At 47.3% G+C, this 19,701-nt stretch overlaps 1 protein-coding gene across 1 annotated transcript in view; it reads right to left on the bottom strand.

Moving 5' to 3' along the window:
* Positions 1–8,346: 8,346 nt before the first annotated feature.
* Positions 8,347–19,701, bottom strand: part of QSOX1 (quiescin sulfhydryl oxidase 1) — an 84,496-nt gene continuing 73,141 nt past the window's right edge. Inside the window, exon 12 of the mRNA XM_033151310.1 lies at positions 8,347–9,216. Coding sequence (XP_033007201.1) covers positions 8,393–9,216 — 824 coding nt within the window. The 3' untranslated portion in view covers positions 8,347–8,392. The remainder of the gene's footprint in view (positions 9,217–19,701) is intronic.

Below are 19,701 nucleotides of genomic sequence, written 5' to 3'. Positions count from 1 at the left end.
TAGCAAACGGAGCTGGAACGACTCTGAACCGGTATTGGAAGTCGGCATTTGTGAATATAATCCTCTGTGTTGAAATACAAGGTGCAAGCAAAAGAACCATCCTATTAGGGAGAAATGTTCCAAGGCATGTCAACTGCTGCTGTTATTTTTCAACTTACCAGGAATTCGGTTTTTCCTAACCAGGGGAGGGGGGTCGATATAAATTGTGTTATGTTTATTTGTATTAGGAATAAGATTATAGGTATATGATGTTTATGATATATAAAGATTAAGATTAGCTGAGAAGGAAGAATTTACAATGTTATAAAGTTACTATAGTTAATTAGAAATGAACGCAGAAGAGAGGACGTGAGGAGGTCCCAAAACAATGTGATGAATAAGATAAGAATAGGTAAATCAGTGTTTGTTTATTATGTTTTTTGTATTTGTATTTTTGTAGTATTGTAGTTTTGTTGTAGTGTTTTGTTTATTTTGCATTTGATATTTTTTGTTATATTTTGTTAAAATTTAATAAATTCCTTTTTAAAAAATGATATAAACTTTGTTTTAAAACGGTGAGGCAAGCTTTTTAAATACAAGGGAGTAATGTCCCCAATGACTGATCCCACGGTCACAAGTATCACGTGGCACAAGCTGTTTTAAGCTAGATTGTGTGGTTCACACTGCGGGCAGCTCAGATTTGAAATGGTCCTCCCCCCCCCAGCCACTTGTTTTACCAAAACAACAACAACAGCAAAAACCCTCACCCTTAACATGTCAATAAAAGGGGGCTAGGTGTTCCCCCACTGCTGGAAATATGGCAAAGGTATTTCAGTAGTGTCTAGAGTATTGGCTGAAGAATGGCTTAAGTGGTGGGGAATTTTCCCAAAAAAGGCCCAGAAAGCAAACCAACACTTGGCACTTGAAACCTGCCATGAGAAAGGCAAAAATATCCAAAACAGGATGTGACGCCCCACCCCCCCAGAACACTTCCAATATATTTTACTAATCTTGCTGAAATCCTCTTAGCATTCCCCAAAATTCCTACAAAGGTTTCAAAGGAGCAAATTCACTTTAGGAAAAATTGCAAGGCTATTCCAGATTTATTTAAACAGTTTTAAATAAATCGCGCCCCCCATGCATACTTAGAAACAAAAACTTTTGGTCAGACGCACACCAATATTTATTAGCAAAAATAAATTTATTCCACTTATGTAGTTAGACACAATGACAGCACGAGAGATCAGATGCTCCTTGGATCATTCCTGTGCAGTAGCAGAAATGGAGAAAGACGGAGGAAAGGCAGTGTGCCAAACTCATTTGGATCTAAAGAAGTGACAGCAAACTTTCATTTATTTAAAGAAGCTGGTTCTTCGCTGTTCCATTATAAAATGCTTTATGGGTTTGGGGTGCAGAGAAGGGGGTACAGAATAAGTAGCATATGCATTTATTAGCATGGTGTAAAACAGGCATAGGCAACCTTTGGCCCTCCATATGTTTCGGCCTACAACTCCCATGGTACCTAGCTAACAGGACCAGTAGTCAGGGATGATGGGAATTGTAGTCCAAAACATCTGGAGGGCCAAAGGTTGCCTATGCCTGGTGTAAAACAAGGAGGGGTAGCCTATTTCCAAAATGGCTTCGGGGTAAACTGCTGGAAAAACATGTCACCAGTTCATACCCTCCCTTTCCCCAGTTCAGAGTGTGGTCCAAATATATAGGTCTGGGTTTTCTCCTTCTCCCCACTTTTTGTTAGAAGTCAGCACATGAAAAGTAGGTCAAAAGGAGGTATCACCAACAGGCCTGACCCACTTGGGGCAGCAAGTTTCTCTCATGTAGTATTATGGTAATGAAGTGGGTCAGACTTGCCCCAAATGAATTGTGGAGTTAGTAGCCACTCATTCGGGCAGATGATGGTTGGACAGTGTTCTTGAAGCTACTAACATGAGTTTGGCCAAACTGCGAGAGGCAGTGAAGGATAGGCGTGCCTGGCGTGCTCTGGTCCATGGGGTCACGAAGAGTCGGACGCGACTGAACGACTGAACAACAACAACATTCGGGCAGATATGGCAAAAGAAGACTGAGCATGGAGATGGGCGTACGTTCCTACTCTTAACTAAATTATTTTTCTTTGCGATGGGGACGAAAAGGCACGAAGCTCCTCACTCAAGGATGGCCAACTGGCAGGTCCACTGAAATAGTATTTATCAGGCCTCTAGTGGCATTAAACCAGATTTCAAAGTCATCTGGAGGGAGAATGCCTCTGGTTTCACTCATAAGGACAATAACCACCCCACCACCTTCAAGCGGTTTAGTAGGAGATAGAAGCAAGTCCCACACTATATATCATCAGATTTTGTACATATTTTAACAATCGAATCATACCAAATTGCATAGAATCATAGAATTGTGAAGTCGGAAAGGACCCTGGGGGTCATCGAGCTCAACCCTCCGCAATGCTGGAATATGCAGCTGTCCCCTAAATGCTGCCAACTTTATTACAGAGTCCGAGAAACTATGATGTCAGTTTGTGCAGTGAAACACATTTCTAGTCTCTTAGCAGAGCATCCCACATGCAATTCCTTTGCAAACTACTACTAAGAAAAAATGGCCAAAAGACACTCCTTGTTAATGCCATAGCCTCCTCCATCTTCTCAAAGCTGCCATTTAAACACAAGCAATTTAATTTGAGAGCTGGACCATAAAGAAGACTGATCACCAAAGAATTGATGCTTTTGAATTATGGTGCTGGAGGAGACTCTTGAGAGTCCCATGGACTGCTAAAAGATCAAACTTATCCATCCTTAAAGAAATCAGCCCTGAGTGCTCACTGGAAGGGCAGATCCTGAAGTTGAGGCTCCAGTACTTTGGCCACCTCATGAGAAGAGAAGACTCCCTGGAAAAGACCCTGATGTTGGGAAAGATGGAGGGCACAAGAAGAAAGGGACGACAGAGGATGAGATGGCTGGACAGTGTTCTCGAAGCAACTGGCATGAGTTTGGCCAAACTGCGGGAGGCAGTGGAGGATAGGGGTGCCTGGCGTGCTCTGGTCCATGGGGTCACGAAGAGTCAGACACGACTGAACAACTGAACAACAACAACAATTTAATACTTAAGGCCCTGCAATTGCTGTTAAAAGACATACAAGTACATTTTTTGGGGTAGGGTGCAGAGATCCTTGTAGCAATAGGGCTAGGGCACGCAGAGACATTCATACAATCTGAAAGAAAACCCCAGGTCCTTTTGAAGAGAGAAAAGGCAATCTAAGGCTTTCGGGGTCATTGATAAGCATACTTAAACGTGAGAGAATCTAAAAGCAGCATACAGGCAGGGATAGACAATCCTGTTCTTTTTACACACAAATGTAGCCATTTCCCCAACCACACAGAAAAGCTTCTCTGCACAACCTGCAGCCCAGAAGGCCTATGTTTGCGTTCTGCCTACTGACTAAATAGGCAGATCAAGGGAGGTAATAGTACCACTATATTCTGCTCTGGTCAGACCTCACCTGGAATACTGTGTCCAGTTCTGGGCACCACAGTTCAAGAAGGATACTGACAAGCTGGAACGTGTCCAGAAGAGGACAACCAAAATGGTCAAAGGCCTGAAAACGATGCCTTATGAGGAACGGCTTAGGGAGCTGGGTATGCTTAGCCTGGAGAAGAGAAGGTTAAGGGGTGATATGATAGCCATGTTCAAATATATCAAAGGATGTCATATAGAGGAGGGTGAAAGGTTGTTTTCTGCTGCTCCAGAGAAGCGGACACGGGGCAATAGATTCAAACTACAAGAAAGAAGATTCCACCTAAACATTAGGAAGAACTTCCTGACAGTGAGAGCTGTTCGGCAGTGGAATTTGCTACCAAGGAGTGTGGTGGAGTCTCCTTCTTTGGAGGTCTTTAAGCAGAGGCTTGACAGCCATCTGTCAGGAATGCTTTGATGGCGTTTCCTGCTTGGCAGGGGGTTGGACTGGATGGCCCTTGTGGTCTCTTCCAACTCTATGATTCTATGATTCTAAATATGATTCAGTTAATGCTCAACAGGGTTATTTGTTCCACAAAGCTGTCCTTTTCCTTCCTTTTTTTTTTACTGCATTGTTATCTCAAGCATCCTCTGGAAAGGCAAATGACTGCAGGAATGGCCAGTCTTTTTTCAAGGGAGCTTGAAAGAAGCACATTAGTTCCTTGAGATGCACGCACACTGCTTCAAAGGTTTCGTATAATTTTAGCTATCGTATTATCCAGAAGGGGGTTAGACCAGTCCAGTCCCCACGTCTAGGGAAAGCTAAGTGATGATTTACCCCCTTCGGGTGTTTTGTCAGGATATCCCTCCTTTCCTCACTTTTTCCCAAAACATTTAGATGCCGTAACTGAACATAATGTGGCTGAATAAAATTGCCGGCACTCAAGAGAGAAACAAAGGAGAAGGGGTCAAGCCGAACACCAACAGGTAACAGGAGGGAGTCTCCCAGAAATGAACAAAAGCATTTAGATGCATCTGGAAAAAATAGGTCAGTCCCAATCATATTAATGCACATCTATGTAAGTGGGTTTCAAGTGTTCAAAGCATTTCACATACGTTAAGCACCTCAGTAATCCTGACCAGTTTTTGTAAAACAAGCCGGTATTACCATTCCCTAGCTGCAGGTGTTGGGGGTTGAGGTTCTGAGAAGACGGTTTGCTTAAGGCCACCTTGCAAGTTCTGGTGGAACAAGAAGAAGAAGAAGAGTTTGGATTTGATATCCCGCTTTTCACTACCCAAAGGAGTCTCAAAGCAGCTAACATTCTCCTTTCCCTTCTTCCCCCACAACAAACACTCTGTGAGGTGAATGAGGCTGAGAGACTTCAGAGAAGTGTGACTAGCCCAAGGTCACCCAGCAGCTGCATGCGGAGGAGTGGAGACGCAAACCCGGTTCCCCAGATTATGAGTCTACCACTCTTAACCACTACACCACACTGGCTCAGACTGGACTGAGGCAAGATGTGAATCGTGGACTTCTAAGCTCACCCCTTGGCCACTGAAGCGGCCATGCTGCCCAATAGGCCAATGGGGCTATTCGAAGGCGGGATGAGATGGTGCAAGGCACTTGCGCGGGAAAAAAAACGAGCGGCTCAACTTTCAAAGGAGAGCGGGGAGACACCAATGAAAGGGAGTGGTGGCAGTAATGCAACGTGGGGTGAAGGTGGGGCGGTTGGCGGATTGCGGTTCTTTTGAGGAATGAGTCTTCTTCAATTATTTGCCTGTGCTTTATTTCTACGTGGCTCTATCTCCATACTTCTCCAGAGCAGAGCTACCTGCTATTCTCACCAGTAAGAAACTGGGTATCTACCATGTCTTATTTGAAAACCAGGTTCTGTTATAGGGGTGACGGTTCTGCTGCCATTATCTCTGCTACCATTAACTTCGCCTCGCAATTCTTAGTGAACAGCCAGGCTCGTTCACTTGTTACGTTTCCACTCTAGGTGTTGAAACCGCCAGTGATATACGTCCAGTAGCACCTTAGAGACCAACTACGTTTGTTCTTGGTATGAGATTTTGTTTGCATGCAGACTTCTTCAGATACACTGAAACAGAAGTCACCAGACCTTTAAATATAGTGAGGGAGTGGGGAGGGGTATTACTCAGAAGGGTGGTGGGAATGGGCGATTGGCTGATGGGTGTGGAAAACCTGTTGATGACTGTTAACGACTGCAATTAGTCTTAAAGGAAAAAGCAAGGGGTGAGGTGGGTAAAGATAGATTTGTCATGTATAGTTACAGGTGGGTAGCTGTGTTGGTCTGCCATAGTCGAAACAAAATAGAAAATCCTTTTCAGTAGCACCTTAGAGACCAACTGTGTTTGTTCTTGGTATGAGCTTTCGTGTGCATGCAGTTGGTCTCTAAGGTGCTACTGAAAAGAATTTTCTATTTTGTTTCGACTATGGCAGACCAACACAGCTACCCACCTGTAACTATACATGACAAATCTATCTTTACCCAACTCACCCCTTGCTTTTTCCTTTAAGACTAATTGCAGTCGTTAACAGTCGTCAACAGGTTTTCCACACCCATCAGCCAATCACCCATTCCCACCACCCTTCTGAGTAATACCCCTCCCCACTCTCTCACTCTATATAAGGGTCTGGTGACTTCTGTTTCAGTGTATCTGAAGAAGTGTGCATGCACACGAAAGCTCATACCAAGAACAAACTTAGTTGGTCTCTAAGGTGCTACTGGAAGGAATTTTTTATTTTGTTTTGACTACGGCAGACCAACACGGCTACCTACCTGTAACTAATAATATACGTGTCAGGGATCTCTTCCAGTCTCTAAAACTGAAACCCAGCTGTTTTCCCCTGCATTCAGGAGCCTAAGCAGCTAAGTTGGAAAAGGCATGCTAGTTCCCCAAAAGGGATGACGTGGACCAGAGCTGGCGGGCTCCCGAGGAGTCTGAGGAACTGGTCAAGAATGGCCTGTTCAGTCAACAGCCCTCCTATGTTTGAAGTCTCTTCCCTTCTGAACAAATGGAGATAGTTAATCTGCGTCTCAGAACCAGGTCCACACATGCAACTTGTCCTGCTACCACTTCCACCTTTTCTCTTTTACTGGCAATGAAATCATAGGCCGCTGGGTGTTGATAGTGACAAGCGCGGCTTGGAAGACAGGGGTGTCCCTTTGGGGCGACGGTGAGGGTCTTAACGTCACAAGCTGGCTTGGAAAGAAAGCGAAAGGGAAGCAGCGGGCAGGCTGGCTGGTGGGGAAACAGGAAAATGTGAACAGGAAAATGCTTGCTGTGAGGTTCTTTGGCGTGGGATCTGCACTCTCCTTTGCTCAGCTGTGACTGTTAGGAATAGCATTTCTGCCTGTTGCCATCCCTAGCACCCTTCCATTTCTTTACAACATCGTTCAAGTCCAAGACCAAGACCGTATGAGGCAGTTTTTAGCCTTTGCTGTACTAATCCAGGGAACAGGAGGTGGTGCTGTGTGGGTGAGGCAGACAAGCCTGGCTATGCCCTTCCTCATAGGAAGGGCTGCAGAAGATGGAGACAAACCTTTAAAATGCCTGTGCCACTCATATATACCCAAAACTACAGGTGAGTTCGAAAGCACGTCAAAGTGCAAGTAGATAAATAGGGACCGCTCCAGCGGGAAGGTAAACGGCGTTTCCGTGCGCTGCTCTGGTTAGCCAGAAGCGGCTTTGTCATGCTGGCCACATGACCCGGAAGCTGTCTGCGGACAAACGCCAGCTCCCTCGGCCTATAGAGCGAGATGAGCGCCGCAACCCCAGAGTCGGACACGACTGGACCTGATGGTCAGGGGTCCCTTTACCTTTACCTTTACAGGTGAGGTTGGTGGTAGAGATAAGAGTTCTAACTCTCTCTCTTTTTTTTTAAACAGCTGCAAACATTGGCTTTATTGAAGGTAGTTTCACAATGGCTCAGAAGCTTTGGAATCCAGTTTAGTAAAAAAACAAAAACAAATCAAGGTTATCTCCCGGCGGACTATCGTGGAAATGAGCTTCTTACGCCTAAATTCAAGAAATCAGGGCTGAGTTTTCTTCCGGGTAGGAAAGGTCTCAGAGATACCTCAAGACACCAGGCACAAAAAGTTCTGCTTCATATCCGCAAAGTCCATCATGTCAGGGAGCCACTTTAACCTGGAACAAAACCAGCTTTTACAAATCATACAGGTCTCCGATTCATATTTGAAAATAGTCATTTTGCCGCCGCTGCCAAACCAGCCACATAAAAACTCCGCAAGGACCTTGTTACAAAACTCTGATATTCTGAAGGAGGAATATGCTACATTTCCATGGCGGGGGTCAGAATGTGTTCAGCTAAAGATCCCACAAGGAGAGGCCCCCCCACCCCCTTTTAAAGCCTGTTCACTCCCCAGACAATCGCACTATCCGTACGTGGTCTGAAATGGAAACCAACACCCCTTTCGACAACAAAGTCAACGTGTTGCTCAACAATTCGTACTCCGTTATAGATACAGAAATGAAACACACACAGATATACACACTGCGGAAATGGTGGCATTATGAGCAGGCCTGTCTATCTTGCCGTGGGTGGCGTTCAACTAAGTTTTACTCAGAACAGACCCAATTAAATGAATGAACAGAACTAAGTCGCGCCCATTAATTTCAACAGGTTTACTCTGAGCAAAACTTTGATTGAATACCACCCCTTACTTCCCTCCATACACAGGCATGCCAATTCTTTACCTGCCGGTTGCACACTCGGTAGGGTCAAGCGCCACACCGCATGTATGTGCTTTTACAGCTGAGATACCTGCGTGTTTTTCCGCATTTGTGCATCCATAAACCAGAGTATGAATTGTTGCTGAGGAACGAGCATAGTGGGCATGCAACCCACCCACCCACCCACCCCCCTTCTCCAACCCGCTACCTGCTGCCGCTCTGCTTGTCTCTCTCAGGCTTGGGTGAAGCCTGGGCGGCCCTTGCGGTACCTCATGCGCATGCGGAAGAAAGTGTACATGCCCAACAGGCACATGGAGGAGAGGAAGTACAAGACAATGCACAAGCTGACGTCCAACCTGGAGAAGCCCGCCCCCAAGATGTGGAACCACTGGCTCCTCCTCCAGGTGACCCCGCCCTCCTTCCCAGACTCCTCCATGATGCCCACGATCTGCTGGGCTCCCAAGCCCTTCTGCTGCAGGAGCCCCCAGGCGGCATCATAATCATGGGACTGGTGGCCCCGGTCTTCCATCAGCACCAGCCCAATGTCCCTCTTACTGCGGCTGTGCCTGCCGCCGGCCTGGCCCGCCATCTTCAGCGCCTTGCTCCTGAAGTGATGCTCGCTGAACGTATCCAGATCGACAATGTTTTCCTCCAGCTCTTTGGTCTTGGTGTTCATCTTGACGATGGAGGGTTTGTGTGCCTCCAGGGAGCCTGAACGTTCGAAACCAGATTTCCTCCTCTCTGTCCTCTTCTTCTCTTCCTCGAAGGCGTCTTCATCTCCTCTGCCAGTCTCCTGTCCTCCTCCTCCTCCTTCCAGCTTCCTGCCAGCTTCGTAGTCTCTCTCCTCAACATCTCGGCCCTGTCTGACCCGAAGCCCTTTCTCGGCTTTTAGGAAATCGAGGTAAATGTTGTGCCGCGAGAAATGACTCTTGAAGAATCTCAGGATGGCCCTCTCGTCCCACATGAGCCTTCCGTTGACGGTTATCTGGCACGACCAACACAAATCTTTGGGAGGCCACTGGATCTTGGGGAATTTGGGGTCCTCACTTGCAGTGCCTAAACAAGGAAGATAACAAGTGAAGTCTTAGATATCCTGACAAGACAGAAGTACTGTTTTTGGGGGACAGGAGGAGGGCAGGTGTGGAGGATTCCCTGGTCCTGAATGGGGTAACTGTGCCCCTGAAGGACCAGGTGCGCAGCCTGGGAGTCATTTTGGACTCACAGCTGTCCATGGAAGCGCAGGTTAATTCTGTATCCAGGGCAGCTGTCTACCAGCTCCACCTGGTACGCAGGCTGAGACCCTACCTGCCCGCAGACTGTCTCACCAGAGTGGTGCATGCTCTGGTTATCTCCCGCTTGGACTACTGCAATGCGCTCTATGTGGGGCTACCTTTGAAGGTGACCCAGAAACTGCAATTAATCCAAAATGCGGCAGCTAGACTGGTGACTGGGAGTGGCCGCCGGGACCACATAACACCGGTCCTGAGAGATCTGCATTGGCTCCCAGTACGTTTCCGAGCACAATTCAAAGTGTTGGTGCTGACCTTTAAAGCCCTAAACGGCCTCGGTCCTGTATACCTGAAGGAGCGTCTCCACCCCCATCATTCAGCCCGGACACTGAGATCCAGCGCCAAGGGCCTTCTGTCGGTTCCCTCACTGCGAGAAGCAAAACTACAGGGAACCAGGCAGAGGGCCTTCTCGGTAGTGGCGCCCGCCCTGTGGAACGCCCTCCCATCACAGGTCAGGGAAATAAACAACTACCTGACATTCAGAAAAAACCTGAAGGCAGCCCTTTTTAGGGAAGTTTTTAATGTTTGATATTTTTGTATTTGATTTCTGTTGGAAGCCGCCCAGAGTGGCTGGGGAAATCCAGCCAGATGGGCGGGGTACAAATAATAAATATTATTATTATTATTATTATTATTATTATTATTATTATTATTATTATAATATTACCATCTGTGCATATTACCAATAAACTATATTGGAAACTAGCAGTATCTATAAGCAATTTTGCTCTTAGGACAAAAGGAGAGCAGCAAGTTTTGAAAATCAAATCATTAGTTGTCTAGGCTCTGCGGAAGAGGAAAAAAAAATAGGTTCAGCTCAGTTTTTAAAAGTTCATTGGATACATGATATATCATGAGTTAAGAAAAATGTTGAAATATAATTTTGTTAAGAAACCTGAAGCCTTTTTACTAGGTATTGTAGGTACAGACATTGAAAAAAAGGACATTAAGCTTTTTCAATATGCAGTGACTGCAGCTAGGATTTTGCTAGCACAAAGGTGGAAACAAGAAGAATGACCGACGAAAGAAGAATGGACAGTGAAATTGATGGAATATGCAGAACTGGATAAAATGACGGGAAGAATCCGGGAACAGCGGGACCAGAAATTCATCAAAGACTGGTTAAAGTTTACGAACTATTTGAAAGACAATTTGCAATTGAATACGCTAATAGGACTTCAAGAAGTTTTGTAGTTAATGTGTAGAAATATTATTGTAAGTATGGTTTTTAAAGTATGCATGAGATTTACGATAATGTAAGCAATGGTTGATTAAAGAAGTATATTACTAAGATAGAATTTTGAAAGCCATGTGGAAGGTCTGAGGGAAGTCACGGCTATGTTAGCCCAAACTGGAAAATGTATGTGAATGTATGTTTGATTTTTTGTTGTTGTAGTATAGTATAAAATAATAAAAATTATTATTTTTTAAAAAAAGTTCATTGGATACAATGCCAGAAATTGTTCAGCAAATGGTAGCACAATGACCACAATTCTATATGTGCACGTGAGCAGTACCCCATAGTGCAGGCATGTCCAACAGGTAGATCGTGATCTACTGGTAGATCACTGGACGTCTGTGGTAGATCACTGGTAGATCAGTGGCTCCCCCCAAAGAAGCTAAAAAACTTTGGCTCCCCTAAAAAACTCAACATGTTTGTCCCCCACCCCTAAAATGACCCGACCCACCAAAAACAGGGCTTTCCTTCCCAACACAAGCTCAATGTCACTTTCCTCCTCCCTAAAGAAGCTCAACAATTTGTACGTGAACCCCCCCAAACAGGGCTTTCCTTCCTTAAAAAAAAGCTCAACAACTTTGACCTGAACCCCCGCAAAAGGAGGTAGATCACTGCCAGTTTTTAACTCTGTGAGTAGATCGCAGTCTCTTGGAAGTTGGCCACCCCTGCCATAGTGCAATCCTGGCCATGTCTACTCATAATTAGGTACTATTTAGTTCATCAGGTCTTACTCCCAGGGAATTATGTACTGGATTTCAGTTTTAGTTATGAATGACACACCTCGTGTTGGCTTGATCACCAAGGACCACTGAGCCCAGTATTTTGTTTCCAATCAGTCAAATTGCCTCTGAAAACTCACAAGCACAGGGCATGCAGGAGATGGCCAGCCCTTGTCATTGGTCCCCACACAGCTGATATTCACAAGCAGACTGTCTTTTAAAGTGCATCCAGTTATACCAAGTCAGCATTTAAATCCTTAGCACAAAACACTGCCAAGACTACGCTAGGAGAGGCAGAGGAATCTGCCTTCTAGGCGCTTCCAATTTTCTGAACCAAGTGGAAGGTTAGCGCGAAAGTATGGAGGCAGGTATGCTTTTACATGCATGCATGGCTGTGTTACAGATCGTATCCTAAATGTGGACTCCGCTGACAACCACAAAGGAACGCCAGCAGCCTGAAGGGAACGTCTGAGATTACGGTGTTGCCGCAGTAGTGAATGTTGACAATGGCGACTTGCCCATGTTCGCTGCGTTGTATTTTATGTTTTTAGACAGATGTGCCCTTGCACTTGTTGACAGTCCCAGCATTTAGAAGATTAACCAAAACACGCAGCCACCGAATGCCGCGGTGAAATTCCGAAGAGGATTTAGCATGTTTCAAGTGGCTGTTACCTACCGTGGGTATTAAATATTCAGGAACAGTCAGAAGCCCAATATAACTTCGTTTATTCAACAGCTCACTTCCATATTAAAACAAGAACACACTCTGAAAGCCCAACAAGAAGAACTGCCAGTTGGCAGTTGACAGTTGACAGAGCTTGCCATTAGAACTTTCATCCACCTACGCTCTGCAATTGGTTAGAATCATAACGTGTTAAACCCAATACATAACACTCCTCCCCCCAACTTCCTAACAAAAGGAACAAACATAGTCATCAAAGTGTGCTGGCCTTTTCCGCTCCCGCTGGGACCGTCGTGGTTCCTGTGCCCGAATAGGTGACCCAGGAGGTTCCTCCTGTACCTGCGGTCTAAGTGGGGAGGCCAGCTCTGAAGGGGTAATGGCCAATGGCACCATTGAGGACTCCGGCCTGAAGTCACCTTGCTGGGGTAACTCGGTCACCGGCAACCCATCTGGTTCCCACCCTGGCCTGGGCACAGATTCTCCCAAAGTACCCATTTCTCTGTACTCTGGTTCCGCTTGAAGTTCCCTGTTCGGAGGTGTCCTGGTTCTGATCTGGTCAAGGTGTCTCTTCCAAACCAGACCCCCCTCCAGCCCTACCTCGTAGGAGACCGGACCTGTACAGCGGGCAATGGTACCTGGGACCCAACCCTGTCCGGGCCCATAGTTCCGGACGTACACAGTGTCCCCAGGGAAGAACCCTCTAGGAGCCCCCCGCACCACAGTCGATGGCCGTTGCTCAAGAGCCCGGTCGGGGTGCATACGATCAAGGAGGGTAGTGAGCCTCCTTCCCATAAGCAACTCCGCTGGGCTCCGGCCAGTCACTGCGCTTGGAGTGGTGTGTTGGGCCAATAAGAACTCCGCTAACCGGAGAGTCCAGTCACCATGCACTATGCGCCTCAGTGCGTCTTTGGTAGTACGGACCATGCGTTCAGCTTGGCCATTAGTGGCTGGGTGAAAAGGAGCGGAACGAATGTGGCGGATTCCATTCTTTGTTACAAATTCTTTGAATTCCCCCGAAGTAAAAGCAGTCCCATTATCACTCACCAGTGTGTCTGGCAAGCCATGTGTTGCAAATAGCTTCCTAAGCGCGTTTATAGTTGCTCTCGTGGACACGGTTGAGGTAGGCACCACCTCTAGCCACTTGGACTGAGAGTCGACCACTATTAGGAAGAGTTGGCCCTGAAAAGGCCCCGCGAAGTCCACGTGCACCCGGGACCATGGGGACTGTGTGGACTCCCAGGACTGTACTGGAGCCTTGGGTGGATCCGGCCGGGAGACCTGGCAGGGCTCGCAACGTTTCACCCAACCCTCTATCTCCGCATCTATGCCTGGCCACCACACATAGCTACGGGCCAATGCCTTCATCCGGACAATTCCCGGGTGAGACACATGCAGCCCTTCTAAGACTTTTTTTCTTAACGGGGTGGGGACTATAACACGGCTACCCCATAACACGCATCCTCGGTGAGTAGACAGCTCGTCTTTGCGGGCTGTGTAACATGAAAATTCTGGACCCGGCTTCCCGGGCCACCCCCTCCCCACCCAGTCCGAGACACGGGCCAATAGTCTGTCCTTCGCGGTTGCGGCAGCAATGTCCTTCACATGCAGGGGCTGGTCAGGTAAGTCTTCCAGGCGCAGGATCTGGTGGGCAGGAGCAGGGTCAGGGCCGCTCTCCGGCAGTGGCAAGCGGCTGAGCGCGTCTGCGTGACCCATGGCTTTCCCAGGTCGGTGCTGTAGTGAGTATTGGTACCCGGCCAGGAAAATGGACCAGCGCAATACTCGTGGCGAAAGCATCTGGGGTGTCTGGCGGTCGGGCGCAAAGAGTCCCAGGAGTGGCTTGTGGTCTGTAATGAATGTGAAAGGCCGACCATAAAGGAAGTCATGAAACTTTTTGACTCCTTTAACTATTGCCAAACCCTCCTTGTCGATCTGGGAGTAGTTGCGCTCTGCCGACGTGAGAGTTTGGGAGAAGTAAGCCACTGGAACTTCCCTCCCATCTGGGAGCTGGTGGCCCAGTACTGCGCCCACTCCATAAGGGGAAGCATCGCAAGCCAACACCACCGGAAGCTTTTCGTCGAAGTGTGCCAACACTGAGTTGGACACAAGCAAGTCTTTGACCCCTCGGAAAGCCTTGGCCTGTCGAGGGCCCCCAGATCCATGGTGCTTTTTTGTCCAGGAGCCTGTGCAAAGGCTCAGCTACGGCTGCCTTGTGTGGCAGGAATGCATGATAAAAATTAAGAAGTCCCAAGAAGGCTTGTAACTCTGCCTTGTTCTTTGGGTCTGGGGCATCGCAAATGGCGCGCACTTTGTCCTCTGCTGGATGCAGGCCATCCGCGTCAACCCGGAACCCCAGGAAATCCACACTGCCAACTCCCAACAGGCACTTTTTCTGCTTTACTTTAAGTCCTGCTGCCTGGAAGCGTTGGAGCACTGTCCGTAATCTGGCGGTAAAGTCCTCTTTTGATGATGCGGCAATCAGCACATCATCGAAAAACGGTGTGACTCCGGGAATGCCTTTAAGGAGACGATCCATTAGGCTCTGAAATAACCCTGGGGCCACGCAAACTCCAAACTGTAGGCGTTTGACCCTGAAAGCACCCCTGTGAGTCACGATTGTCTGGGCGTCTGCGGTAGCCTCATCAACGGGCAGCTGCTGATAAGCTTGCGCTAAATCTAACTTCCCGAAAATCTTGGCCTCAGCCAGGGTCGCTAACACGTGGTTCACTACTGGAACCGGGTATGCGTGATCCTGTAAGGCCCGGTTCAGGGTGCATTTGTAATCACCACAAATACGGACTGAGCCATCTGGCTTAACCGGTGTGACAATTGGGGTTTCCCAGGTTCCCGAATCTACCGGCTCTAAGACCCCTTGTGCGACTAAGCGATCAAGCTCCTCATCGATCCTGGGTTTCAGCGCAAATGGGACTCTACGGGCCTTGACCCGGATGGGTTGCACTGTGGGGTTCAGCCGTAGGGAAATCGGGGGTCCTTTGTACAGGCCCAGGGTTCCATCAAAGACTGATGGAAACTCCTGGCAGATTGATTCGAATTCTGCCCCTGGGGAAATCTGATTAAGCCCTGAAATGCTTAAGCCTAATGGCCCGAACCATGCTAGGCCTAGAAGGCTAGTGAATGGGCCTTTAGTTATGATGAGGTTCAAATTCTTGGTGTACTTCTTAAACTGGACCTTGAAGGTGCCCATACCCTTTAGCTGTATTCTTTTCCTCTGGAAGTCCCGCAGAACTATGGGGGCCGGGCGGAGAGGAGGACCGCCGTCAGGACAAAGCTCTTTCAGAGTCTTAGCAGATATTATGGAGTAGGATGAGCCGGTATCCAACTCCATAGTACACGGGGATCCCTCTATCTTGAGTCGCACCCTAAGCTTATTGGGCCCCGGGGACGGAAGTTGCAGTACCCTGGCTGAAGAGGTGGACTGTAACTCCTCCTCTATGTAGGCCTCATGGACACGTTGCTTGGGTCGTGCTCCGAAGGTCTTGGAGCGGCAGACTCGACCAATGTGCCCAGTTTTCCCACAGCGGCGACATGAGGCATTCCGAAACCTGCATGTCCGCCGCTCGTGGTTTTCTCCGCAGCTGGCGCAGGTCCCTTGAGGTGCGTCAGATGATCGCTGGTTCGACAATGTGCTCGTAGCTTGAGAGCTGTGGTGTCGGTCGGATCTGTCCGAAGCTCGGTGGACATCCCCATTGTGGGAATCTACTGAAGGTGACCGGTCTCGCTGTATGCGGTGAGTTCTCACTTCGGCATGTAGGCTGTAGGCCGCCTCATGGGCGTTATCCTTCTCAAAGGCTGTGGCCATATTAATTGCTTCCATCATTGTGATGTCATCTTTTGCCAGCAGCTTGCGGCGGAGACGGCTGTCTCGCACGCCAGTGATGAATCTTTCGAGAAGTCGTTCCTCGATGTCCGTGAATTGGCAATACATCGCAATTGCCCGGAGCGCGGTGATGTATTCACTCGCTGACTCTTGCGCTTGTTGCACTCTGTGCGCCAAGTCGTAGCGGCAGTGGTTCTTAGTTGGCTGAGGCGCGAGGTGTCTTGTCATAGCCTGTGTCAGCTCATCGAAAGTGCAGGCCTCTATGTCCCTGGGTGCCATCAGACCTTCCAGTAGAGTGATGGCGGAACTTCCCAGCACAGTGAGAAGTACATCTACTTTATCAATTTCCCTAGTAAACCCTTGAAGCCGAACATAGCTCTTTATTCGGCGGAGCCATTGTGGCCATTGCTCGGGGTGGCTCAAGTCGAAGTCTGGTGGTGGCCTAGTCTGCCCAGTGGCCATTTTCGTACCTTGAGCTGTCGCTTGTGTTGTGCTGGTTGATTGCAAAGGCGCTGCTGGCCCTTCCTCACTACCGGAGTTCTCCGCAGAGTCCAGCGTGACTTGATGTCGCACTCACTATGAGTGGCAGGGCGGTGCTGCAGTGCCAACTCAGGCCTCAAATCCAGGCCTCCAACTCAAGTTCACTGTGAGTGGCAGGCCTCAAAACCGGGAGGGCCAGCATCCCATCCTCGTCGCCAGTATTAAATATTCAGGAACAGTCAGAAGCCCAATATAACTTCGTTTATTCAACAGCTCACTTCCATATTAAAACAAGAACACACTCTGAAAGCCCAACAAGAAGAACTGCCAGTTGGCAGTTGACAGTTGACAGAGCTTGCCATTAGAACTTTCATCCACCTACGCTCTGCAATTGGTTAGAATCATAACGTGTTAAACCCAATACATAACAGTGGGCTTGAAGAAAGAAATAGGTTTTGGGGGGGGGGTTTGGTAGGAGAGAACCATATCGGATAAACAAACGTCAGAAGCATTGTGAAGCTGGAGTACATGCTTTAGAAAAAGGGGGATTATGTCCCAGGGGGAGGGAAGAGAAGGTATAAAATCCCAAGAGGGACAAAGAAGGAATAATTCCTTTGATTCCTTGGCTAGGCCAATGTGCCCCCTCCTCCCTGCCACAATCATCTGTCAACAGGAATCACCTCCTCCTCCTCCCCATGTCAAAGGAAACAGGCCCGGGGAACAAGGGATTGCATCTGTCTGCAAAAAACTGAACATGTGGGCAGCCGTCTCGGGAGGAGGGTCCTCCCAGGGCACGTGTCGGCCTTTAGACGCCCCCCCGCAGCAGGAAAGGCAGATTAGATATAGTAGCTACATTGCTACCAGCTGCTTGTCCAAGGACTGCGGTTGGCCTGCATTTCTGCCTCACAATTGAACTGCAAAGGCCTCCAGGCTGGTTAAGACGCAGGGAGTTATAGGGACACCAGAGCCAGAAATATGGCACGTCGTTGAGTGTCTTTTCTTCAAAAGCGCGACAGAGTAAGTACAAACTACTGAGAGAAAGAAAGGCTAATTTGCTTCCATCAACGAGGGGCGATTTATCTTAATTCAGGAACACTTTCTCCCTCAATCAGTCACTGACTGCAACACAACAGAGAAGATGAGGGTATCTTGTGTGTGTGTGTGTGTGTGTGTGTATATATATATATATATATATATATATATATATATATATATATATTGCTCCTTCTTTTTACTTTCCCCCTTTACTTTCTCCAGCTGCCCACTCCCCACTCTCTGAATCGTGGCCCAGTAATTGCAGCAAAGAATCTGGCCAGAAAAGGCCGGCGGCCTTAACAACCAAATCTGTGGGCGCAAGGTCGGTTTATAAACCTAAGCTGCGGTCCAAATTTATCAGCAAGTTTTGAACATAAATGTTCTTTCTGGAAAAGAAACCACACTATCTATTTATGGGAAGTTTCCACCTTCAGCAGTTCTGAACCTGTCAGCTGCATTTAGGGTTCCCAAGTATTTTATTTTAATTTACAATAATTTATTATATTTGCATCCAACCCCTTTATCCGTGGATCTCAGGTCTAGTTCATGATGTAAAAATACAGCATAAAAAACACAGGGTACATAATAAAAATAAGAACAAAAACAAGTCAATAACCCCACCCCACTTATTTAGAAGTGCTAGATGTTAATCAACCAAAGACCTAGTTAAAAAGGAACGTTTTCGACTGGCGCCTAAAGGTGTGTGATGAAGGCGCCAGCCGGACCTCCCCTAGGGAGAGCATTCCACAAGTGCGGAGCCACCACAGAAAAGGCCCGCCCTCATGTTGCCACCCCTCTGGACCTCTCATGGAGGAGGCACACAAAGAAGGGTTCCAGTAGGTTCATATGGAGAGAAGCAGTCCTTGAAGTATTGCAGTAAAGGAAAGCTACTCATCAAATGTGGAGACAGAGCAGCTTTTCTGTAATGCAGCAAACCTGCAAATTGTTGACTAGTTCTTTTACTCTGAGGTAAGCTGTGGAAGATGGAATTCAACCAGAATACTGGGATTCTGAACACTCATAGCCTAAGCATTCATCCTCCTGTTTCTCAGTGCCCACTCGGGAGTGACTTAATGAAAAAGCAGGTTTCTATTTCATTTTCAGGTTTCTATGCTTGTGAAATATGGCCCACTTATAAAGGCCATCTCCAACTCCTCGAAAGATTCCATCAACAGTGTCTCCGGGGGGAAAATTACACCTCACTTGCGAAGACAGGTGAACTAATGCCAGTGTACTGGAAGAAGCAAAGATCACCAGTGTCCAAGCAATGATTCTTCAACATCAACTTCGTTGGACTGGTCATGTTGTTCGGATGCCTGATTATCATCTTCCAAAGCAGCTACTCTATTCCGAACTTAAAAATGGAAAGCGTAATGCAGGCAGTCAACAAAAGAGGTTTAAAGACTCTCTCAAGGCAAACCTAAAAAAAATACTGTATACAGGGGCGTAGCAAGGGGGGCGGTCCACCCTGGGTTCCATAATGGAGGGGGTGACAAATTATCAATGAACAATTTTTTAAAAAAAATTCCTGCTCTGAAGGTCTTATCTTACTATACTAGGGATTATATAGCTACCGTATATATGAAATTTCATGCATATCAGTTAATATCTTGACCCTCCTCCACCAAAATAGCTGTTCACTTGGCTGTTTTCCTATGTCATGGAGGCTGAAATTTCAGTTCAGGGAGCACTTACTGTTCCCAACCCTAACCCTGTGGAAAGCCATCTAATTAGACTTTAATTTGATTTTGAGATGTTTTTAGGAGGTAATTTAATTATTGTTTGATTTTATACCAATGTTATGTATCTGATGTTAGCCACCCTGAGCCCAACTTCAGCTGGGGAGGGCGGGATATAAATAAAAGGTTTATTATTATTATTACTTGTTATTATTCCTTTGTAAGAAAATATGAAATAACATAAAACCATTTTTGCGGCCAGGGGGGAATCAATGGGGGGGGGGTTTTGACAAGAAATTTTCCACCCCGGGGAACCAATTTACCTTGCTACGCGCTTGACTGTATATTATAAACATCGACAATTGGGAGACACTGGCCTGCGAGTGCTCCAACTGGAGAACAGCCTTTACCCAAGGTGTCATGGGCTTTGAAGACACTCGAAATCAGGACAAAAGGGAGAAACGTGCTAAGAGGAAGGCACACTCGGCAAACCCTCACGGTGATCAACTCCCGCCTAGAAACCCATGTCCCCACTGTGGAAGGATGTGTGGATCCAGAACTGGCCTCCACAGTCACTTACGGACT

Source organism: Lacerta agilis, chromosome 6, assembly GCF_009819535.1.
Source record: "Lacerta agilis isolate rLacAgi1 chromosome 6, rLacAgi1.pri, whole genome shotgun sequence".
In the NCBI taxonomy this organism is placed as follows: Eukaryota; Metazoa; Chordata; class Lepidosauria; order Squamata; family Lacertidae; genus Lacerta; species Lacerta agilis.
Note: the sequence above shows the minus strand (reverse complement) of the source record. Positions and strands in the feature narration are given on the sequence as shown.